Source organism: Thermoascus crustaceus (assembly GCF_041956765.1).
Source record: "Thermoascus crustaceus strain CBS 181.67 unplaced genomic scaffold VTN00scaffold_6, whole genome shotgun sequence".
Lineage (NCBI taxonomy): Eukaryota > Fungi > Ascomycota > Eurotiomycetes > Eurotiales > Thermoascaceae > Thermoascus > Thermoascus crustaceus.
The window spans coordinates 2,068,637-2,092,798 of NW_027192532.1; the positions used below are offsets into that span (position 1 = coordinate 2,068,637).

The 24,162-nt window shown below is 49.8% G+C and overlaps 9 protein-coding genes across 9 annotated transcripts; 2 read left to right on the forward strand and 7 right to left on the reverse strand.

Annotated features, from left to right (window-relative positions):
• Positions 1-1,606: 1,606 nt before the first annotated feature.
• Positions 1,607-2,627, reverse strand: VTN00DRAFT_9016 (uncharacterized protein; the record flags this gene model as incomplete). Its single annotated transcript, XM_069435930.1, has 3 exons — positions 1,607-1,913; positions 1,983-2,337; positions 2,450-2,627. 3 exons carry the CDS (start codon positions 2,625-2,627, stop codon positions 1,607-1,609), a joined length of 840 nt encoding a protein of 279 aa, XP_069285826.1.
• A 656-nt stretch (positions 2,628-3,283) lies between these two features.
• VTN00DRAFT_9017 (uncharacterized protein) lies at positions 3,284-4,904 on the forward strand (the record flags this gene model as incomplete). Its single annotated transcript, XM_069435931.1, has 3 exons — positions 3,284-3,821; positions 3,953-4,305; positions 4,368-4,904. 3 exons carry the CDS (start codon positions 3,284-3,286, stop codon positions 4,902-4,904), a joined length of 1,428 nt encoding a protein of 475 aa, XP_069285827.1.
• Positions 4,905-5,117: 213 nt separating this feature from the next.
• On the reverse strand, positions 5,118-5,597 carry VTN00DRAFT_9018 (uncharacterized protein; the record flags this gene model as incomplete). The annotated part of the gene is made up of 1 exon (XM_069435932.1): positions 5,118-5,597. The coding sequence occupies one exon, from the start codon at positions 5,595-5,597 to the stop codon at positions 5,118-5,120; it is 480 nt and encodes a 159-aa protein (XP_069285828.1).
• Positions 5,598-6,714: 1,117 nt separating this feature from the next.
• On the reverse strand, positions 6,715-7,454 carry VTN00DRAFT_9019 (uncharacterized protein; the record flags this gene model as incomplete). The annotated part of the gene is made up of 4 exons (XM_069435933.1): positions 6,715-6,998; positions 7,097-7,198; positions 7,286-7,345; positions 7,409-7,454. 4 exons carry the CDS (start codon positions 7,452-7,454, stop codon positions 6,715-6,717), a joined length of 492 nt encoding a protein of 163 aa, XP_069285829.1.
• A 1,847-nt stretch (positions 7,455-9,301) lies between these two features.
• Positions 9,302-10,480, reverse strand: VTN00DRAFT_9020 (uncharacterized protein; the record flags this gene model as incomplete). Its single annotated transcript, XM_069435935.1, has 3 exons — positions 9,302-9,327; positions 9,397-10,118; positions 10,215-10,480. 3 exons carry the CDS (start codon positions 10,478-10,480, stop codon positions 9,302-9,304), a joined length of 1,014 nt encoding a protein of 337 aa, XP_069285830.1.
• Positions 10,481-14,857: 4,377 nt separating this feature from the next.
• Positions 14,858-16,167, reverse strand: VTN00DRAFT_9021 (uncharacterized protein; the record flags this gene model as incomplete). Its single annotated transcript, XM_069435936.1, has 2 exons — positions 14,858-15,418; positions 15,526-16,167. 2 exons carry the CDS (start codon positions 16,165-16,167, stop codon positions 14,858-14,860), a joined length of 1,203 nt encoding a protein of 400 aa, XP_069285831.1.
• Positions 16,168-17,493: 1,326 nt separating this feature from the next.
• Positions 17,494-18,365, forward strand: VTN00DRAFT_9022 (uncharacterized protein; the record flags this gene model as incomplete). The annotated part of the gene is made up of 3 exons (XM_069435937.1): positions 17,494-17,614; positions 17,689-17,824; positions 17,879-18,365. The coding sequence occupies 3 exons, from the start codon at positions 17,494-17,496 to the stop codon at positions 18,363-18,365; spliced, it is 744 nt and encodes a 247-aa protein (XP_069285832.1).
• Positions 18,366-20,076: 1,711 nt separating this feature from the next.
• On the reverse strand, positions 20,077-20,932 carry VTN00DRAFT_9023 (uncharacterized protein; the record flags this gene model as incomplete). The annotated part of the gene is made up of 3 exons (XM_069435938.1): positions 20,077-20,229; positions 20,315-20,668; positions 20,831-20,932. 3 exons carry the CDS (start codon positions 20,930-20,932, stop codon positions 20,077-20,079), a joined length of 609 nt encoding a protein of 202 aa, XP_069285833.1.
• Positions 20,933-21,560: 628 nt separating this feature from the next.
• VTN00DRAFT_9024 (uncharacterized protein) lies at positions 21,561-23,452 on the reverse strand (the record flags this gene model as incomplete). The annotated part of the gene is made up of 3 exons (XM_069435939.1): positions 21,561-22,457; positions 22,526-23,152; positions 23,315-23,452. 3 exons carry the CDS (start codon positions 23,450-23,452, stop codon positions 21,561-21,563), a joined length of 1,662 nt encoding a protein of 553 aa, XP_069285834.1.
• Between the last annotated feature and the right edge of the window lie 710 nt (positions 23,453-24,162).

A 24,162-nucleotide genomic window follows, 5' to 3' on the forward strand; every position in this document is an offset into this window, starting at 1 on the left:
CCTAAAGCGTCCTTTTTCTCCTACAGAGAGGGAAATAGATCATTTTGCCTTCAAGTACAAACAGGATAGGCAAAGGAAAAAAAATGAGAAAGGAAAACCTACAACAGACGGGATTCGCTGGTGGTCACCCACCCAACTACTAACCGCCCGGCGTGTGGCTTAAGTACGGCTGAGCGGACGGGAAGCCCTGTTTTCCACACCCTGTGGTCGTAGGTATCAGACAGGGGTTTTATGTAAATATATTTCTCCATAGACAACCTGGGCTGGTCGAAGAAAGGATTAGAATTCAGCCCCGCCATCATCACAATTGCTGTAGTTCTGATCCTTCAGCATCCTATTCTCTTCTAACTTTCCGCGTGAAGAAGAAGGAAAAAAAAAAAAAACAAGTGGAGTTGGGCTAACAACTCAAAGCTCTTCTGGCTGCTATTTTCACTAGTGTGGGGAACACTGCGCCTGCTCCAAACACGCAGTCTGGCTAATGGGGATGCAGAAGTTATTCTGCCAGAGGACTTCTGCGCCTTTGGCCAGTGGCTACCGATGCTGCTGTTGCTGTTGCCTCTTTTTAGCGCAGCTGAAGTGGTATTTTCGTGTATAAATCATGAGCCCACCAATCAGTTTCATATCTGATGACTGACGGTGTGCATAGAAACACTGGAAAAAGCTCAAATCACCAACTGAGACACAAGTCTGCATGTCTGCTGATCCTGCTTTAGTGTTGTCAGTGCAAAGACTTACTGGCACTCTCCCAGATCATGCAAAAGTAGAGCCTCTCTGGGAGTGCAATTTCTATACACAAACCCGGTATCTGAACCTGATCTGTCTCCTGCTTGGACTGATGGTTGAATGGGTTGCACTGGGTCTGTTCTACATTTGCCTATACCAGGCTGGAGGGGTGCAAAGCATTGTATTGGTCCTGGCTCTGGCTGGCATTTACCTGCCTACTTTGTGGGTATATACCACCATTGGTGTCTATCACCACCTCGCCACCACAGCTGAGATGACTATTCCCTATGTGGATCGACTGGCTTGCTCTCTGAGGGAAGGGAAACTGCTGTGTTTGATGAACAGTACTGTGATCTGTGGCCTGTTGCTAACTTTAAATGCTGCTGTAGTTGGTGTTCTTTGCTATACTGGCCACCAGCAATTCCTGATAATTCATAATGAGATAAGATGAGAGTGAGAACTGTCTGAGAGAACTCCCTGGCTGTTGTCTGGGCTTACATTATCATCCCTGTACTGAGGCGCAGGACGCCACGGTACAGCATTACTGCAAGATTAGATGAGTATAGAATCTTAACTATTGTTTAACAGTATATTCTGTTTGTGCAATGCCATTCTACTAACTTAATTTTATGTATACAGCACGAGTCTCTCTCTCTTCCTTCTGCCGCACAAGAAGGTATCAGCAGAGATAATGAGGGATTGGTATTATTGAGTATTGTAAGGTCAAGTCAAAGACTTGTGGTCCAGGTACAATGGCTTAACATCAAATATTAGTCCTACAGCTACACGGAGACATCTCAAAATTATTAAATAATCCTATGTATGTGCCTAATGTAGAAAAGAGAGTGAGAGAGAGAAAAATAAAGAAAGAGAGAGAGAGAGGTTAGAACCGATTCCGTCCTGAATTTGCATTGCCATCATTGATCATCAACATCGTGTGGTCGTCATTGAACGGTGAAGTCCTCTTCTCTGCGTTCCGGATATCCTTCCTCAGTTTGCCCGGATGGACGAATCCAAACACCACCATGACCAGCCACATGAGGGTCGCGTCGAACACGTAAATCATGGCCTCGTGCGTGTTGATGAATCCCGTTCCACCCTCTGTGAACTGGGCGATGCGGACAATATTACGCAACAGGACAAATACGCTGACGACGTATAGAGCCCACATCTGTCTTCTCCATTTGATACTGATAGCCGGGTCCGTCTACGATAAAATGGTCGTCGGGTCTCTGCTGTTCCAAAGGTGAAATCTGTACGCGATGGAGACGAAGAAGGAGAACACGAAGATCTGGAAGATCAGTCCGCCCAGCACGATCTTCTCGCCTGCGACTCGCAGGGACTCGGAGCCGCTCACTTGGACCCCGGCTCCGCCCATCTGCGTGACGAAGCACACGACGTCGACCAGGACGAAGAGCGGTGTCAGACATCGGGGCTTGATTATGGAGTAGCCCTCGGCTCGGAGGGATACGATGATGCGTCCGAGGGACACGTAGATTGTCGCGGAGAGTAAGGGAGGCGCGGAGAGGATCAGGAGGGATTGTAGGACGTATGCTTTGACGGAATGGGATTCGCGATGGGACCAGGCGCGGCCGTGATAGCCTCCTGCTTCCACTGCAGAAGAAGTACATTAGTGCTGTACATACAGTACGCGGGCGGAGTTCCTAGGCAGGTGCCTATATAACTGATAACAGGGGACTACACGATAAGTCAGGTAAGTACTTACTCGCGTCTCCTATGACCATCGGGATGAAGAAAGCAGCCCGAAAGACGAACATCAGGATGAAATGAATCGCGGTCGCTACGCCAAAGAGTACGATGTAGGCGTACGCTGCGTTTTGCGAAGGGGGGCATATTGATATAGGATCGTCCCGGCGGGGGTGTCGTTGCTGGATACGTCCCATAGTGAGGCAGTCGGTGGATAATGATAACGGACTCTTTCTTTTCTTCTTTTCTTCTGGACTGTACTTGAGAACATTATATATATATATAGCAACGAGTATGCATAATTAGTACCAAATTAAGGGTGCCTGATAATCCCGTCCATCATACTACCTACTTACGTATCACCTAGGGCCCATATAGTAGATATACTTGGATTCAGTAGTGGTCTGGCTTGCAATGGGTTTCTATTGGTGCGTCGTATCTATACGGCGTGTTGACCCACATCGCGGTAGATGGACCAGTTACGGAGTATTTCCGTCTCCATCTCCAAGCAGAAAAAGATATCCACTCGTATAGATACGGGTGGAGAGCTTTCATCTCGAGCCAACGCTTGACCCTGAACCGTCTGTATGCAGAAATTTAGGCGGGCCCATCTGGTACGTTGCAGTTGGGCTCTGGATGGTTTTAGGTAGTAAGCTTGATTGAATCTGACTCCGCTTGTCCCCGCAGGAAACGTCTTCATACGAGAAAATTGACGATCCACCGAAGGAAATCTAAGTTCAAAGCCAAGTGTGTCGTCATCAAGGCCCGGGTCTATGCTCTATCCCTGTCGTTCCGTGCTGAGAATGGCAAGGGCTTGCTATAAAAGCCTCCACTGCATCCCCGTTGCCGTAGGATGAAGTATTGCAACTGTCGAATTCTACAAATTGTGTATATATATATATCGGAAGAGTACAGACAATCTTTAGCATGCTACGCAACCCCGTCACACACTCTTCTTCCACTGATCCTTCAAGCCCTCGGCCAGCAGACGTTTTCGACCTGCAGGGCAACAGTCGATGACCCTTCGTGGCCATCAGAGGCGGAATGTTCGAGCCTGAACACTTCGATCAACGGCGCTCTCATCAAGACCATCCCGGCGGCCTCATCCTGCTATCCTGGAAACCCGTTCGGTTCATCGCAGTCATGCGACGAGGTCAAACAGGGCTGGGGATCTGCGGCGTATCATGCGAGCCTCCCGGAGTCCATCGACTACCCGATCTATGCCAACAACTCGTGCCTGCCCCCCGATGCGACGGGGTACGTCGCTGGAAAGGGCTGTGAGATTGGGGCCATGCCGCGGTATGTCGTCAATGCGACGGATGAGAGACAGATTGCGACCGCCATGGCGTGGGCTGCTGCCCGTAATATTCGAATCGTGGTGAAAGGCGCGGGTCTGAACGGCCGGTAGGTGCCTGATGCTTTGATGGCAAGGGGACTTACTAAACCAATCCATGGTCTATACAGGTCCAGCGGAGCCAACTCCTTGTCGATCTGGACGCATAACCTCAACCACATCAGGTAGGACCCATTGGCAACTGCCAGGCGGACACGGAACCGAAGCAGCGATCATCATCGGCAGTGACAACAACTTCGGCGGTCGTTGCGGCCGGTCGCTCTGTCGTGGGCGGCGGAGATGCTACTATCGGTCATGGTGGATTCATTCAAGGCGGTGGTCATGGAACTCTTTCGAGCACCTATGGTCTCGCTGCCGACAACGTCCTGCAGGCCACGGTGGTGACGACGAACGGATCCACCATCGTCTGCAATGAGAATCAGTCCCAGGATCTGCTGTGGGCGATCCGTGGCGGAGGGCCGGGCCAGTATGGGGTGGTGACCGAATACGTCCTCAAGACTCACCCGGCCCCGGCCAGCGTTGTCACTGGCACTCTGGCATTGAGAACGATGCCGTGTGGAACGCCTATGCGATCCTCGTCCAGAGCCCCCCGGATCTCATGGACGCCGGCGTGGCTGGATCCTTGACTGCAGTGACGGGTGAATATGCCTTTGCCCTGTCACTCTCGTCGTCGTCGTTGTCGACCAATACTACCAGTCCTTCTACTACCATTTCACCTGGTGTGGTTGTCTCCGCCGGCTTGATCGCCTACAACACGACGGCTGCCGAGTTCACACGCCTCATACAACCAGTCATCGCCAGAATGCAAGCCCAAGGCAGCAGCAACGCGACGTTGTCCGTGACGTGGAGCGGATTGGAGTCTTATTCCAGCTATGCAGCATACTCTGCCAGCAACTCAGGGTCAGCAGCCAACACCGCAGGTCAACTCAGCTTGTCTTCCAGCCGCCTTCTCGGTCGCGCAGAGTTACTAGACAACATCACCACTTCAGAAGTCGCCAGTTACCTGCAGCGGATCCTGCAGTCAAAAGACAAGACCGGCTCGATAAGTCGTCGGTCTACAGGGCGGTCCCGGTCCTGCCAATGTCCCCGAAAACATGCGCGGCGGGCTGAATCATGGTGACGGCGAAAGTATTTTGTGATCAGGTTTTTGAGTGCGACGAGCTGCGGGTAGCTTTCTCGAGGGTCGGTTTCAGTTCGTCCCGATTGCCGTCGTCGAATCTGGTGCGGGCGAATAGTGCAGTGTTGGAAGTAGTCCCAGTGCTGGCGGATGATGAGATCGATCTCCTTGCCTAGTTGGAAGGAATGGATGAGCTCTTTGATGGGGTCCAGACTATTACTGTCGTCGTTGTTGTTCACGCCCGTCAATTGCCTGGGACGCAGCAATGGCTCCGCAAGCGCACACTGCGATGTATACGCCGAAAACCAAAACATGGGCCTCGCAATGCTCCTCGCTCAGATGCACCAGATGCGGCCTGGCCTGGCGGATCGCGGCATCCTGGTGGCTGGTCGCCTGGTAGTAGTACCGCTTCCGTTGCGGCGACGACGGGCCCATCGAGAACAGATGCAGAGCCGACAGCGCTATGATGCTATGGAGGAGATAGTGACGCGAGAACCCCAACGCTACCGCGTCATTCTCGTGAGGCAGCGAGGGCTCCTTGTCCAGATTGAAATGGCAGGAGGCGACGATGAAGTTGTGCAGGAGGTGTAGCTCTTTGAGCCCGTTGATGCGGTCCGTTGGGGAATGGTGATGATGATGATGATGATGATGCTCGAGCGGTAGTATTGTTGTTTTTGTTATTATAATAATAATCATGATTATTGTTATTGTTACTTATCTGAGACGTGAAGCTGCAGGAGAGATTGAGACGCGTGCAGTCTCCGCATTGAGGGTGTACTTCGTTACACTAGATACTTAACTTCAGTACCAGTATCGAATAACATTTGCATATCTAGGCACCCGGGCTGGAAAGGGATAAGAAGAGTAAGTAGGTCACAGTTGGGGCTCACCTTCAAATGGCGGTCTTTGCACTGCACACAGCCATAGCGGGATTTACTGTGCGCTTTCCGTTTCGTTGGCATGATGTGATAGGTAGTACTTGATTTTCCTGCAAGAGTTCTTCTTCAGTAGCGAGTTTACTTTGCAGACTAGAAAGGTGCCATGACACTCTGATTAACTAGTCCTTATTTTCTGACGTAATTTAACTCGACTTAACATATTTGGACCCACTGTACAACAACTCTTGGCATGCAGTTGAAGGACTGAACTGGAATACAGGTAGATGAGCAGGTGGATAGTGATGGAGATGGCATCATATCAACTGGGGCTCTTGCTCAATGAATCGCTTTGCCCTGTTTGATGAGGGGAACTATGTAGATTGTGTCTTCAGAGTAGCATCCGAAGTAACATCAGATTTGCAATCCGATAGCGCATGTATCCTATGTATAAACGCCGTCCAAGTTCATATCTTTATCACAGTCCAAAGCGCGTTTTTAAATCATTCTGGATACTTTACAACATCACACTGTAGGATTAAACGTTCAGGGTCCACCAACCTTTCAGTTTCCCAACTCCTCTCCCTCTTCCACTTCAGGATATCTGACCTCCCCACCCATCCCTCCAGAAACGCGCCCATCAGAACGCCAGTCACCGCACTGGACACGCCCAAGACCAGAGACATGTTCAGTCTTCATCGCACCAGCCCAAATCGGACCGATGAAATTGCCGCCAGCGAGCGCGGAATTAAACAAGCCGTACGTCTGCGCGGTCGCCCCCTTCCGCCAGCAGCCGCGGCCCGTTGCGGATGGTATCCACGACTCGCCCGGCCAGGGGGCTCCCGATCGTGTGAGGCATGAAGATGGCCAGGAAGACGATGCCGGCACCGGCAGTCAACCAGCCGAAGTGTTCTTCCACGAAGATCGGAAGGACGCCGTCAAACGCGGCGAGGAAGCTCCCGACAACGAACCAGCCGAAACATGCTGTCAGAAGACGCGGGATTGTCAAGAGTCTTGAAGATCGACAGTTTGGCCGGCTTCCCATGCTCGTGCCCATCCACGGCGTTCGTGCACTGCTCAGGTATGCTGCCGTAGGTGTGGCCCCTGGTTGGCAATGCCCACTGCTTGGCCGTGTCTTTCTCGATCACCGCCAACTGCAACACGACGTCGACGGCGAGGACGCCGTATCCAAAGTCCAAAATCCGCCGTCTCGCCTCCGACCCTGTACAGGATGCCGCCATGGGACCGTCCGAGAAAGGATCCGTCCACCAAGCCCGTCGACACCCATCCCAAAGCTTCCCCGACCTCATCGACTCTGACGGTGTCGAACAGAAGGGCAAAGCCCGCCGTGTAGATCGCGGATGCGGATAACCCCTGTAGCGTTCCGGCGAGAGCTGCAGTCTGCTATGTAGCCGAAGATGGCTGGAACAACACGCCTATCGGTAAGTAGGGGAACAAATAAAGTCGATAAACCGTTCAGGTTTTTTTTTCCGATCGGACTGGACATACGGGAAGACAGAAAGACGGCACCACTGTAAGCGCCTATCAATATGGAATCCCACAGTTGCACTACGTAGATCACGGAAATGAGCAATGGAACCAGAACAAGGTTGTTTCATCTTCTCGACGTACCATCCTCTTCTGGTACGTGTACGCGCTCGCGCAGGAGAGTCGGCATCAGAGGTACAGCCTTAGTCGCACGGGTGGGCGCTTAAGGTCCAGAGCAGGATCTGGCTTCTTCCCCAGGGGAAAGTAGCTTACAAGGCCGTAGAAAAGCACATCCTATACCAGGCCGGAGGGGCAATCAGGGTCTCTCGGACTGAGGGGAAGAAAAGGAAGAACAACACTGGCGTCCAAGGAGGGGAGCTGCAATTGAGCCTATGACGCGAGCAAACATGTGCACATGTTAGTTATCTGAGGATTGTACATTCCATGGAATGTTGTTATTTCCAGCAAGGGCCAAGTTCACAAAGGGTTTATATAGATTTAAAGAAGAGACTACACCCCGATTTCGGGCACCTCGTTGCCCATGGAACTGGATGGTAAAAGGGCGTCAGCTCCACAGAACATCCAATATTTGCGGGAGCCTGCAGGCCATGGTACGAGTCTACAGTCGCCATAAAAATAAGTTTCGTTAGTTTTCAGTCAACACCACAAACCCTCTAATGATGATGATGATGATGACACAGTGCGGCTGAGAAATTATCCAGCAGGAAAGTAGGATTTAGAAGCATAAAATGCAGAGACTGGCTGAGGCTGTCGATCCGGCTGCATAGCTATTGCTCTCGACAAAGCTTTTTAATCGTTGGAGACCTGTGGCCCGATCTTGGTCTTTGCCGCGAACTAACATCAAACGCAATGATCAACCCATCTATCCAAGATCTCGCCCGTGGCCGTCATCAATTGACCTCCACATGGTGGGCCGCTGATCTGTGGAGTAGATCTTTTGTTAGTACAGTACGTCACGGTGCCGGCCAATGCTGGCTGGCGATCGATGCTTTCCCACCAGCTCCGGGTCTATCAGCCGCGGGACAGACGAAGAGATAGGTAGTGCGTATCTGGTGGGATCATTGAATATTGTTATCAGGGTCTGATGCATGGATCGGATTCAAGCATGCTGTGGGATGCAGGAAGCAGGCTGATGCATAGATGTCAGACTGCGCGAACCTAGTAATCCGAAGGTATGATGATGAAAGCTCTGATTCTTCGAATCTACCTAACTATCTGACCACTATTTATTCTCATGGACTTAGGGGTTAAGACCTTCCGAATACTTCTTTGTTTAATGATCCCGAGACATTTTCGTGAAATAACAAAGGAAAATAGGTGGTTTCAGGTATAGACAGTATGATCCCTTTATTGCAGGGATTATAACCTTCGAGATGCCTGGATCGGCGTGTGCTGAATAGGCTGATAGGTCTCTTGGTATACCACTAGGGTATAGTGGTAATATTCGGCTGACAATAGAGAACCCGGAATCTCAAAGCAGGCTTCACGTGAAGGGTCCAAAAAACTTGATGAACCTTTCAGCTTGGTGAACATCCAGATTGAACTACGAGTAAACACGAAAGATCACTACTGGGGCGATCTACCTGAGGGGCAGGAGTGCAATAGTACAGCACAATGTTGTGCGTTAGTAGCAAAGCGAGAGGGTATTAGACCGACCAACCGACCTGAGGTCCAAGAGCCGATCTGGGTTGGGCCGCTAAGTTCAGGTCGCCAGCTCTCACCTCGGCTGCGATGTTATGCAGCCTCTGCAGCAGGGGGCGAAGATTCGATGCACGAAATCAAATAGTAGGTCCTCTAGTCGTGACGCCGTCTGTCCTATGCGAACTGCCAACGCAAGCTGATGCTCGATTACGGGGCAGCTGGAGGACAGAACGCAGGTGCCGTTTGCTATCTACCGAGGGTATGTACACGGCAACGCAATATCTACAGTATGATTCCACCCCTCCCAACCTTGTCCGGCACTGCCTTTCCCTTCCCGATCTTGGTCTCTTCGTCCATGCGTTTGTTTTCCAGATCTTACTCCAGGCGAACCTGATAGAAACCTGTAGACAGCTGTCAGCGGATGTTGCGGGGCCCACTAATGGATTATGAGATGAGAGCTAGAACCACACCATAGTCCATGTCCCGGTGCTTCCACGCCTTCGCGGTGAAGTAGCCGGCGTCCTGCACCAGCTTGCCCACCTCCGCCTCTCCGTACTTGCGGCTCACGATCACGGAAACCGGCTCCCCCTTCTTGAGTGCGATGGGATGACCCTTGACTTCCACAGTCAAGTCAACCGTGGGGGCAATACGAGTGTTGTAGTGGCTGTTCTCAGCATCCCAGACACCCTGAAACACCCAGTCCTTGGGGTTGAAGACCTGCTGGCTGAGCACGCGGTTTGCGTTATCAAGGCAGTTGAGCGCAAACTTGCGGGTCAGGCCCGGGGGAAAGTCATAGGCACGGCTGACAAGCGTGGGGTCCTTGCACCCATCGACCCCGATGAGGAACTGCAGCTTGCCAATCTGTGACTGTTTCTTCACAGCTGCAAACGCGGCCATCAGACGGATAGACTCCTGGCGAGACTCGCACGCGATGGTGCTTCCGAGCCAGAGGATGGTGATGTCACGGCCGTGGAGGGTTGGGTTGTTTAGGAGCCACGAGAAGCTCTGCTCATAGGTGAGCACAAGCGGGTGGCACTTGACATATGTGTTGTTGTTGTTGTTGTTCAGGCGTTGACGAAGGGTGTTCAGGGTGCGGTCAAGTTCGCTCTCGGAGACATCAAGGGCATAGTAGTCAACTGGGCGCTGCTTCCGGACAAGACCCTCCAGGATGATGCCGGTCTTTTCAAGAGATCTGTCATGTCATTCTATTCATTAGCAAGGAGTCCAAGTCTCTGGTTGAGGATATCAGCCCAGAATATTGTGATAGCACGCCGCTCACGCGACTTACCCACTTCCCAGCTCCAAGATGACAGAGTTCGGCTTGATAACATCAGTGATACTGTTGACATTCTGCTCCAGAACCCACTTCTCCGCCTCAAACAGATAGTAAGGCTCAGAATGAGTGATCTCCTCGAAGAGCTGGAGACCCTTTGCATCCCACAGAAGCAGGGAAGGAAGCCAGCGCGGCTTAGAAGTCAGCCCCAGTCTGAGCAGGGGGACAAGCTCACTGTGAATCTGGTTCTCGTCACCTTCAACAACGGTTTTGGTAGCCATGGTGAGTCTATACGAGGTACACACTTGATGGATAGGGACAAGTGCTGCGAGTTGTGTGCGTAAAAAGAAGAAGCTAGGGTGAATGAGTACTGTGTAAGACTTTATAAACACACACAGAGCAACCAGAGAGTCAGGGTTGCCATCACTATTTTAGCCCATGCGTCATAAAAGGCCCATCCATGGAGGAACTTCCTGTAACGTGGTGAAATCATGCAGTGAAGGTCCGGTCGCTAGATCCAGCATGATTGCCGCACCAGCCCTCTTCTAAATTGGCTCTTGGGATATCTCCAACAGGAAGGATGAAGGACATATCCCATACACAAAGCATTATACAGGTCTATTGGTAAGTACCTACAGAGTGAGATCTGAGTGGAGCCCAGCTGGCCATCATCTAGATCTACACAGTATACATACCTAAGCTAAGCTCCACAATCGCCTCCATCCTGAAGTTGTTCATGTTGCCATCATCTGTGCTTCTGCATTTACTGTGTACCCTGCTAAACCTAGTATCGAGCAGTAGAGCCCTCTGGAGCCCTAGAAGATACTATACAAGTCTCCACGTCTGAACAACTACTGCATCAGCGGCAGTAGCGGACAGTAGTCGTACCATCTCATAACGTGCCAGTGTCTCATGTCTCTCTGCATGCATATGACATGTGAGAAGCACTGGATAAAAACGGAGTGCCAAGCAAAAAATAATCTGCGGTCGACTACTGAGCTCGCGCGATCAGGGACGGACGGGTGATGGGATCATCGTCGTGCGACTCGGGTGATTAGTCTGGCGCCGGCTCATCCTCAGCATCTCGGCCGCGGGAGACTAGTTTTATAATGCCTGCACGGGCCACGATGTTGAATGTCCATTGGCGATCTGCATATGGACCTGGAAAGCCGTGCAGACTGCGGAAAGCCACAGTGCGGCTTAGGCAGCTAGGCATAGGGTTACTGGGCACCCAGCATCCCACGTTAGGTAAACCCAAAGGTCTTCTCAAACCCGTACTCATTGGTGCTTCTTTTTAGAGAGATAAGCCGGACTAGTCGAAGAAAGGATTAAATTCATTTCTTCTCCTTTCTGGCCAAATATTCAACGATTATAGCGACGAATAAGACTGCTCGATCTCACCATTGGACTCAATCAATTTGCGGTTATCCAGGGGGGAGCAAGAGGGAAGACTGCTTGATTAACAGTAAGATGTTATAGATCAAGTCACTGCTACATCACTCCTGAATGGGTAAGCATGAAGACTCCACTGCAGCAGTACATACAGTTCTTCCTTTTCTAGGAATCAACAGTAGGCTCCATGATCTTCCCTCCTCTGGAATAAGTGTTATTGACCGGATGCGATGTTTCTCCTCCCGTGGTGATATGGAGAACATTTGAATCCTGGCTTGTTCGCCCAAACGCAGCCGATATGGCTGTCATCACTGCTGTCAAATTCGAACTCCCAGAAACCACGTCCCATGTTCCATTCACCAAAACTCTCGTGATGACGTTATCCGTGATGCCTGCGAGATATCCAACACCGTGTGGACTGATGGCAAAATCATCAGCCAGGACGCCCTGGCTGATAATCTATAAGGTCCCAGCGCCTGACCACTAAATGTGTCAACACGGACACGGCAGTAAAGTTGCTTGGGAGTATTGACATAGTAGACATGATCATGAAGGACTCTCAACCCATTGATCCCAAGTAAAGGACCCAAAGCCTCGCTTGCTGCCATTGTCTTGTCTTTCAGCATCACAGTATAGTTGCCGGTATCGGTATCAACACGCCACACAAGCCCTAGTGTAGAGTCTGAGATGGCGACCGTTCTGGCTCTGTTCTTCTTCAATGCCGCCATGCCGTTCATGTTTCCGGCTGCCGGGATTGTGATGATGCGCGTCGGAATGGCCTCTTCTTCATCCACGTTCAAATTCACCTTCCAGACGGAATTCGAAGCTATGACGGCATATATATCCGATGTGAGCTCTGTGATCACGGTGACCTTTCGGCATCGTGGAAATGGTGGATTAACCGTGCACGGCTGTCGCCAGGCTGAATGGATGGAATGACTTCCCAGAGCTCACGAGGAGGTTGCCATTCGGCCAAACAGCAATATTCTCAACCCAGGTGCCATTGGGGAGTCAGTAGACCTCGCGGAGATGAGGTGAATTGGAATCGCTGGTGGCGCCAATGGATACAAGCAAAGAAAGTGTGAAGAGAATTATGTAGGTAGCCATTCCGGAATCCATGCAACAACAGTTCTTATTTGAAATCTTTTTCTGGGAGTATAGATAGTTCAGCTGCTTATTATATTATGCGCCATGCACACTCCGCGCAGACCGAGAAGAATGTCAGCCAATAATATTCCATGATAGATGTATCCTGATTATGATTCTCTAAAGCTGTGGAGCTATACGTATATCCTGAAGAACAGCCTTGGCATATGCGTCCTGCTTATTGCATGCCATCACCCTAGATTGTCAGTTATGGATATCAGATTCTGTGGTATTGGTCTAGTTTGACTCTACGCCTATACTAATGCAACCTGCTGACACGCTAAGCTTAACTTTATTCTATCTATTTCCAGCTTGTCTAACAGTTTCTGTGTAAATAACCTGCCCAGGTCTCCTGAAAGAAAAAAAAATGATGAATGATACTACCTAGGTTGTGACAAATTGTTATTTTATACAAACTCATGACCTGCTTATTTCTTTATGTAATTCAAGCATAATACTATTATGTATTAAGCGTTTGCGCCCCCATCAACCAATAAACAGATTATTACCGAAGTTTAAGCGGAGATTGCCCCCTGGAGAGTGACTCCATGGGTTGCCCATGGCATGATAAGTAGGTAGCAATGGCCTCATGTCGCAATTTTTTTTTTTCTCAAATACTAGGCTAGAGAGGATTTGGTCGACACAATGCGAGTGGGCAAATTGAAGATGCCAGTTCTTGTAACCCTGTTAACTTCTCTTCTTTTGGCCATTGCTTGTGAAACAGTTGGAGCGAGGCAAGAATCAACCCCTCCCATGCCAGGATGCATACAGGCAGTAAGTCCTCATTTATATCTTCTTGTTCCTCTTCATAATCGCTCGCTAGTGCTCTCACCTAGCCATGAGCTCGGTCCGGCCGTGCACTTCCCTGGTAATGGCAACTTCACTGTATGGGATGCCAAGCAACAAGAGGTTCGATCAGCTTGTCGGGTCCAGCCCACTTCCGCCGAGGAAGTCTCAACGATCTTGGATATAATAGTGGACAACTGCTGTCGCTTTGCAGTCAAGAGTGGCGGTCATGCTCGGTATCCTGATGATTCCGTCTCTGTCGGCGGTGTTACGATCGACATGCAGAGAATGAGGTCTATCGAAGTTGCTTCCGATCGGTCGACAGTGAGACTGGGCAGTGGACATGTTTTGCATAGCATGTACACTGGCCTTAAGGCGTATAATCTGACTACACTTGGAGGGAGAGTTGCCGATGTTGGTCTCGGTGGTTTTGTTCTCGGGGGAGGGTTCTCAAATCTCTCTCCTAGATACGGGCTAGCGATGGATAATATTTTCGAATATGAGGTATGTACTTCTTGCAGGCTTCAATCCGCGTGTTGTATATCCTACTGACTCCATGGTTGACAAAAAAAATAGACTCAATGTGCTGACTCCTTTCAGTTGTTCTGTTGACTGCTCTGTGGAACAACGCTGAGGATGATGATGCTGTAAATTCCTTTGTCAGCAGGTGGACTGAAAGAACCACTGCCGCCACAAGAAATGCAGGAAAACATCATCCTTGGCTCTATATTAATTATGCAAGCAATGAGCAGGACCCATTTTTGGGCTATGGTAAAGCGAATCTGCAGAGACTGAGGGATATTCAGAGGAATGTTGACCCACAGGGTATGTTTACGTCAAAGAGATTGTGCAGGGGATATTTCAAACTATTGTAAGCCGTTTGGTGTCCAGGAAAAGGATTATGAAAGATCGGCATTGCTCCTGATCCACGTACATGATCCAGGTAGTAGCAAGATATAGTATTTTCTTGTCCACCAGTACATACGCTCAAAAAGCCTATACAAGAGATTATATATCCCCAATCACACCTGGAATACATACTTCAGCTGCTCTCAAGGCCCAGTCGTGCACTTGGGATAAGACGTCAATGGTAGTTGAGTCGGACGAATACTGCATAATACTAATAGATGAGATTGTGTTCTTCAACCATCATATCTTTGGTATCAACTGATTATTCGTCGTGTCTTTAAGGGCGGTGTTTAGGAAGTGCATCGAAAGGGGATAAAAGCAGGAGTGATAAATAAATTTGCAAGGACCCGTCCTTTATATACCTAGTAGTTAGGTAGCCTCTGCTCTGAAAGGCTCCAATAACCCCCCTTCTCCCGAAATAGTCCTCACTCCCATGAAGTCCAATCGATCCATCCAACATTCCCAAAGGTCCCATCGGGAGTCTGAAATACTTTCTCCGGCCGATCATAAGGACGATGCTGATTCTGGTTCATCACAATACCGATTCCAGCTTCCAGTCGTCCCGTCAAATTGAACCCCGGCCCGAGCGCCCTGTACTCCGCCATCACCGTATCGTTCGTCAGCCGTCCAACACCATCTACGATCCAATTGATATATCCAGTATCGATGATACTCTCGTCTTCGTAAGTATTTGCAAAGATCGACCTATGCTGACTGTTCCAGGGTCGTCCAAGGGCGCATTTTCCAGTGATTGTCCGCCCAATGGACGCGTTCGCCGCTTTCACTGTCGATGAGACGATGTAGATACCGTACTTGTTCTCGAAGGTCGTGTTGGTCCCCTTCCAGGCTGTGATGCCGCCTCCGCAGTTGCGCAGGAGGATCTGGGAGGACTCCACCCATGCGGTGCCGAAGCCGTAGAGGAAGTCGGTCTGTCCGGCGATGATGTTTCTGTAGAAGTATGCGTTGCCGAGCTTGCCGATGTAGATCTGAGGCTTGTCAGGTTTAATTCTTCTGGCATATGCCCCCCCCCCCCCCCCCTTTTTTTTTCACGGAGTAAAAATCCGTGTATGTACTGGTCCTTAAGGAAACTCACCGTATCCTGATACGAATAAAACCCACAATAATAAAACCCGCCGTTCGACCGACTAAAACTCAACGCATGCGCCGGCCCGTCCGAGTACTCCGAGTAGACATTCCTGAAATCGACATTATACACGCGAAAATCCACATTCCCAAACGGCGTATCCTCCGGCACAGGAAACCCGGACGGGCCGACTCCCGTTAAGCTCGCATCGAGCGTCGGAGCGACAGTCAACACGCTTGTGTACACATTGTCTGGGTACGATGAATCGTGGTTCGCCGCGGACCAGTAGACTGTGACTTTATTCCGTGATGCGTCCGTGATATGGTCCGTTTGGCCGAGAAGGGTGATTGGACCTGCGCGGGTGACGTTGAGTTGCTCGGTGTAGTCTCCAGCGAGGATTAGAATGGTTTGCGGGGAGGAGTCGTCAGGGAGGGAGTCGATTGCAGATTGTATGGTTGTGAAATCGGACCTGGTGTGGTTTTTCGACACCAGGATTGTCCCTTTGGTACAGTCTCTCAGAGAGGTTTGACATTGCTTGCGGGAACCGGATCGGATGAAACCGTCTGGTGTAGGTTCGAATGTAGGGTCTGCGGCTGCTAATTCCACAAAAGCGGCAATCAATGAGACTTTTAGCAGAAAGGATAGGCCCATCTTCTCAAACGTCAAGGTCCAGTTGATGGCTATGTTGGTGGACTCGCTCTGTATTGAGCTTCCGTGACAGGGTCAATCTCCATGCTGGACACTCACTTGTCTTTAAATCACTATTTAGCTTGTGGAACTTGTGGAATTCGAATTGATCTACGGTGATCCAGACTGGAGAAATTAAAGAGAGGAAGCTAACAGATCCGGGGTAGGAAGCAGTCGATCCACCAGCATCCGGGGCAACTCCACTGCTCTCCTATGCCGAAGTATATTTTCTGCGATCCGGGGTTGACCCCGCAAAGCATGGCATCAAATCTTTGAAAGCACCACCAAGCATTGTGCAATCGAATGCTTAATTCACACTTAGCAAAATCCCACGGCGATTCAAAGAATGACTCCGGGAAATTTAACACCCACCGGAAAATCTCGTCTCCACCTCTCAGATCTCCGCATCGCCTACCTAGGTACCTATCTTCTAAGTATAAACTGTTAAAGTCCATATTTTCTTCATTTTGCAGCTGAATAGAGAAATTCCTTTTTCAGATGTGCTATCTTTTTTATTCCGTGCAACTCCCATGCCTGAGATAGTTTGTAGGGTTTCCTGAACTGCAAGAGAGAAAATAGAAAAGGATGAAACCGTCCTATAGTCATAGGTGCTAGACATCCCTTTAATGTAGGCTTTATGTGTTACAAAGTCATCAGGCCTACGGCCTATAGCGGGGAGCCTCGGAACAATAGGCGCACCGAGGGTTGATCATGGATGCACATGACCAACCCCGATCACCTTGATCATATTGATCATACTGGTCATAACGATCACTGAGCACATGATCATTCGATCAGGCAAACGGATAGATATTTCGGGACAGAATTCTACATGTATATAAAGATGCTCCTTAACCATGGGGATTAGGACCCCGTGGTCAACTCAAATAGCAATAGCTCCTAGTACCTTATTGCTAGTAACTACGGCCTATTTTGCCTATCGACTTCCTATCTCTTGTCTTCAAGATAAACCTGACGAGCTCCTGGTCTAAGATCTAGGCCCGCCGTTACAGTTAGCACATAAGCAGCTTGCATTAGTGGTGAGCAACAATCTATATAGGTCATGTGACATGGTGTCATGTGATTTGCTTATATAATCGGTAATGGGATCCGGGGATCTGGTCAGCCCCAGTAAAAGCAGCATTGGTAGGCGGGGGGGCGGGACCATACTAACGAAAGTTTTTCATCGCGACTGTAGAATCAACCTTTTACCACTGATTACTCAAACACCGGCTTTGCTCCTCCTTAAAACTCTTGCTACAATCTAAGAATTCAACCTGGGTTACTACAATGGCCGCTTCGACCGAGCCTACCACTTCCACTATACCGGCCTACAAAACCGCGTTCCTCCAATCCTGCCTCTCCGCCAACGTCCTTACCTTCGGTACCTACACCCTCAAATCCGGCCGACGTACGTACTCTAGTTCCACCGGTCTTGATTTTCAACATCTGTACACACGATTGCTGACGTTCCTAACCTCACAGAATCCCCCTACTTCTTCAACGCCAGCTCCTTCCACACCGCGCCCCTCCTCTCCGCCATCTCCACCGCCTACGCCCACACCATCATCTCCTTCCTTGCTTCCCATCCTTCCATCCCGAAACCAGACATCATCTTCGGGTAAGAGTTCCCTACCCTTTGTTTCAGAGACATTGCTGACTGGGAAACTTGAAGCCCGGCTTACAAAGGGATTTCCCTTGCTTGCTCAACATTGCTCGAACTCTACCGCCTTGACCCCCAAACCTGGTCGTCCGTCTCCTACAGCTTCAACCGCAAAGAAGTCAAAGACCATGGTGAAGGCGGAGGTATTGTGGGTGCATCGTTAAAAGGGAAGAACGTACTAGTCATAGATGATGTGATCACAGCAGGCACTGCTATGAGGGAGACAATAAACCTAGTGGCCAAGGAGGGGGGAAAGGTAGTGGGGTTTGTAGTTGCGCTAGATCGGTTAGAAAAAATGCCCGGGCCGAGGGAAAAGGAGGGGATAGATGACGGGGAGCCGAGAATGAGCGCTATGGGTCAGATTAGACGGGAGTATGGCGTGCCAACGGCGAGTATTGTAACGTTGGACGATCTGATTGCGGTGTTGAGGGGCAAAGGGGATGAGGAGGATTTAAAGAGGTTGGAGGAATATAGGAGGAGATATCAGGCTAGTGATTGAAGACGAAAAACAGTTTGACTTATGAAACACAAATATGAGGGCATTTCCTACTTGAAGCAGCAGTCTGATGATTTCTGGCTCATATTCTGCCAACTTCCTTTCCTTTGGTGGCTTATCAATTCTCTTATCAACCTGACAATCTTTCGGCACATCAGAGCGTCAGGACACGCGCGATGATTTGTCGCACAAGAGGATCGTTGGGAAAAAAAAACCGGAAGATGACGTCTAGCGCTGCGCTGACGCCGACCGGAAGGTTTTCCCTGGTTCTGGGATCGTTTGGATGGATACAGTTACTGAGCGGAGGCAGTAGGTCGTAGTAGCCATAGGACTCGAGAAATCCCCTCAGCATCTTCAGGTCCAGCTGACAAGAAGCCATGCTCAAGCATGATGATATCTGTGCTTTTGATCTGACTTTCTCGGATGACCCTGGCAATTGAGTGGGCATCCAGAAACTCGGTCATTGTTCTTCGACCACTATTGTAGACTGCTCGACAACGGTGAAGTAGTTCAATCAGCCTCTGATCATGGTCCTCGACGGAATCTTCACCATCCAACGCCCGTGGCCGCTTTCCTGCTTTATATATCACCTCTTTTTCCTGCTTTACAAGCGTATCAAGGACAACAGCACCTGTGTGATACTCCACAATTGCTATCTCATACACGATCTTTTTTTGCGCGTCGAAAACTCAAGGTCGATACACCATGCCTTTCGACCTTCAGGGTCCACCCTATCAAGTATGTCTAGTGTGGCCTTGAACCTTGATGTGGGCTCGAATTGGTGGGACCGAATATACTTCTGCACTTCCATAGTATTGCTCGGCTTCACCAAACCCTTTCTTTCAGCGTAAAAAGCTTTCAGCAGATGCGGGCGACAAAGTACTGCATCTTGCCACCTTGGCAGCAGACAAGCGTCGGAAGAGCATGTCAAAGGCGTATCTTCATCTGCCAGAAGTTTTAAGCGTTTAAGCATTTTCCTTTGCTGGACTAAAGCTGTACACTTTTCGCACCTCGCTGGATAGCAAAATAGCCATGCATGCCCAATTTGATATTGAAGTCCCTTCCTAGACGCGTGGTATTGTCCTCGATTATACTGTTGTAAGGGCAGGAAACCTCGACAATATTGTTCTTGACATGGCGAGGACCGTTGTATGGTTTGCCAGCCCCGGAAAGGTTAAGCGCTTGTTCTGGGATACTTTTGCGTTTTGCGCTGTTATAGCTGCTTATACTCGCTTGCAAGTCCTTGGAAAATTCGCTCTATGGGAAAGTACCGTCTCGCCGACCAGTTCCATGCATCCAATTTATAGCGGAGGAAATTCAACTGTCAGCTCCTGACAGCCGTTGCATGTATCACTAAGATCCGCGTCATCCTGCGCATAGAATGACTGAATGTCTCCAGGCATACAGTTGAGCAATATGTCATTCAGTTGCGCCACCTGGTTACCTAATAATGTATATTTTTCCCCATCCACCACCGCAACCAAAGCTAAATAAAGTTCAACGTATCAAATCAAGGACCACACATGGGAGTCCGTCTAATCTAACTTTTATGGAAAAGAAAAAATCCTATGCCTAACACAACACAATACCGAAAGAAATTTAAACCTAGGAAATAAAGAAAGGAGGAAAAGATTCGCGACACGGTTGAAAAGAACAAAAGAAAAAGAAAAAAGAAAAGGTTTAAAAAGAATGGAAACGGGTCGCAAACTACCATCTAGACAGCCGCGTACAGACTCAGATAGATCCCCCATATCACGCCGCACGCGCTGCCAAAGACCACCCTCCGGTCAACAGGGATCAAGGTGTACATCAGGGTCGACACGACGGGGCGGTACTTGAGGCGGGCGATCATGATGGGGCAGAAGTCCTGATTTGGTCAGATCGATCCGTGTGACAGTTTTTATTATGGAAGGATGTCAGGATGTCTAGTATATGGTGAGGAGAGTTCCTACCTTGCCAATAGCATCCCAAACCCCAGCCAAGCTGGCGCCCTTCAAGAAATTGATAATCACGATAAATAGAATAATATTCATGACGGACCCGACCGTCTGGTCGAGAAGCCACTTGATCACAAAGTTGCGCATGCCCGACGGTTGTGCCGCCGCGCGCGCAGGCTTCTCCTTCCGGGGAAGCAGATCATCATCATCGGGGGGATGAGGAGGAGGACTGGGGGCGGTGGATCCGCGGGTGGGAAAGCCCGGGTACCGCGCCTCGATGAACTTCTGCCATTCGAAGTTTGGGGGGACGATGATGATGCCGTAGATGACAAACTGGATGAGGGCGACGACGTTGAGAGTGAAGGGTTTCTAGGTCATCTGGTCAGTGCATGAGCGAAAATTGCGGGGTTGATAATGGGGGGTATGATGTATGTATGAAGGAGGTACAGTATGCTATGTATATGCTCCACTGACAAGGGAGTATAAAAACAAATTTCTTTAAGCAAAAGAAAAGGAGTCTTAGCTACATACATCGTGCTTGCGCTGGTCGATTAGCTGGGCCAGGACGTTGGCGATGGCATTGAGAATGGTCGACTGGATGAAGGTGGTCGTCAGCGGCGACAACCTTCTCATGGTCGCAGCCACAGATGGACTGTTAACCGAGCGTGGACAACATTCCGAGCGTATTGGGAAATAGAATAATATCAGATTTCATGTATTCACTAGCTAGACATGGTTGCGCCCACTCTGTCTGTCACTGCAGGCAAAGAAAGGGGCGGCGCGGTCCTTGACGCGTTTTAGGTGGACGTGGCCACTCGGTGATCTGCATCGGCGGAATAAAGGAGGCGGCCGCAATACGAGGAATGTCAATCGACACAGGAACAGCACGCGGCCTCAGCGGTCTACTCTGATTGTGTCCTACGTTGGTTTAATGTGCAGACAGAATAACAAATCGATAGATCGTTTGTTAGTGGTCCGCTGTGTGGGGTTCCTGCAGAGGAAAGTTTACTGATGGCCAGCGCATAAAGCGATATACTAAATTTAACACATCCCTATCCCAACATAGCCATCGAAAATTCAGAATTGGTCAGCAACGATATTTAAACTGAGCTCAGATATTTATACGCCATGACACGAAATAGACTCATCCTATCAACCACAGACCTTACACCGAATGAAGGAAGAAATATGATGCAAACACAGTCTCCGAGGCCATACATGAAAATATAGAAGAGTCGTATTTGAAAAATATCCACACAATTTAGGAAAGAGTCCTCTTCCGAATGACAACATTCGGGCCATCCTTCAGACTGACGAAATGGTCGAGCAACGCAAGATGCCCACCTTCATCCTCTCCCGTCCGGTCTGCCTGCTCGATATCAAACAGAAACAACATTCGTGCAATCGTTAACCTCAATTCCATCAGCGCCATACTCTTTCCAATGCACCCTCTCGGACCGATGCTAAAGGGGCAGAACGCTCTCCGTGCGATCTCGACTTCTTCCTTGGTAGACGTCCACGAGCCTCGCGCTGTCTGGCATGTAGCTCCCTCAATCCACCGTTCCGGAAGGTATGACAACGGCTCACGGTAGTAGGCTGGGTGCCTGTGGATAGAGTAAGCTGGGGTCCCGCAGTTTGCTCCATCTGGCAGGAAGACTCCATCGACCTCCACGCCTCCGTCCATGACTTCACGGGGTATCGCACCCGGAACTGCTGGTACGAGACGCATGGCTTCGTCGATGCACGCCTTAAGGTAGACAAGCTCGTTTAGGCGTGTCCCACTAACAATCTCCTCGACATCATCAAAGCTGTCCCGGACTTCCTTTTTCAACGTCTCCATGACGCCTGGGTTGCGGACGAGATAGAAGATGGTGGCCGCGAGAGACGTCGAAGTGGTATCACTTCCCGCGATCATCAGCACGTTGGCCTCTCCCCAGAGTTCCTGAGTTGCCAAGCCTTTGCCAGTATCGGGGTCCTTTGCGTTGAGAAGATAGTGGAAGAAATCCTTCTTTGCTTCATGACCAGCTCGTATTCGCTCTTTCGCTCGCTGGGTTGCTTCGACACGTGAGTTCATGATGAAATTCCATCGGTCATTCGTCAGCTTCCGGATGAAAATCTGGTCTAAATGCCAGCGATCGAGAGGCATCCACAGTCCGCACTAACCGTAATCCCATCAGTGTCTCTCCTGAATACGTAGTTAGAGTGTTGAAGTAATAGAAAGCATACCACATAATGCCGGTAAGCAGCTCTATCGACCAACGAGATCATCTTCCTCTTCCCACTCTTAAGCAGCATATCAAAGCTCTTCCCAAAGCACAATTCACCCATGACATCGTACGTCAGGTAGCCAAACCAGTCAGCCATGTTCCGAACGACAGGCGATTTTTCTTGATCATCAAGTGTCATTCCGCTGTCGTCAAATTGCTCTCCGGCCATGATGGCGCAGAACTGGCGAATGTGGAGGAGCATGACATCCTCCATGCCCTTGAGGGCATGGTCTGAGAACGCTTGGCTTAGCACGCGTCTCTTCCGGCCGTGAACGATCTTGTCGATCACATTGTGGGTGTTGTAGACCCCTTTGATGGCCGGGAAGGCGTTGTAGAAGTCGGCCTTCTTCAGCCTCTTTCCATGTCCGTAGATGTCATGCAATCCCTGAACCGAGTTGACGGAGACAAAGTTGGGAGCGACGCGGACATGGGAGCCGTACTGCTGGTGGAGAGAATGAAGCCAGACGTGACGGTCACCTTTCAACCCGTGGTATAGTTGCACCCAGGGCGTAACCGTAGCGAGGAATGGACCGCGTATATGGTGGAGAGGATGGAAGAACCTATTGTATAGACAGTATCCGAATGTCTACGAATGTCAGTAACCCTATCAAATCCGCGAAGCTTTCATTCACCACCCTCCAATGGACAAACAAGCGGTAAGAGAATGCATACGAGTAAGACAAGGATCAATAACACCCCCACAACCACCTGCCCGAAGGCGAGTTGCGCAAGCAGAGGTTGGACAAACATCGTAGCGCCTCGACGTCGTCGTCGAACAGAGACCGAGAATAGCCGACAACAAGCGGAGGAAGCCGCTGGATCCCCTCGCAACCAGGAGAAACAGAACGTCAACGATATCCGAGGATGACAGTGAGTATCCTGCCATCGAGATCTCGTGGAGGGTGGCACTTGTCTATATAGCCTTCCTATCTTCTCGGTTACCTGCGGTGTACAGTACTTGTGTCGCGGACGGTCATTACCCCATACGTCAGGGAGAATTCCAGTCTCACATCATCGACTCCAGAGATATCCGATCTAGAGCCAGTAGTACGACGTTATGTTGAATTCGATTTTCCCAGCTAGCTAGATTTGGAGATCCCCGCGGGGCAGACATTCTGCGCGGCCACTGTCGAATCTGGCACGGGAACTGGCGTTTGTAAGAGATGGCGGTGGCCCTTCAATCACAGTTACCACCTAACAGACACTGCGTCATTGGCATTATGATCTTCATATTCTGGTTAGGAGAACGTGGAATGAAGCGGTCTTGGTGCGTGAAGGATCCTTGGACCACGACTCCTACACGAGACCATATTCAAGACCCTACCACGTCATAACTTCCTTTTGCAACGAGGATGTTTGACTGTAAAAGAAGTAGGGGTTCAAAATTCCCTCGTATATATATTTCGGCGTCTACATGGTCATTGCTTATCTATTATATACTCGATTGCCTTTAGCCTTCCAAAGTATTTCTATGCTAATATGTCTGTATCCTCTGAGGTATAATCATGACACTTTGTTGAACGTGACGGCCTTAGATCATTAAAGGACCTCATCCTGCATGGCATTAATTCTGGATTTACAATTTACGCAACATTC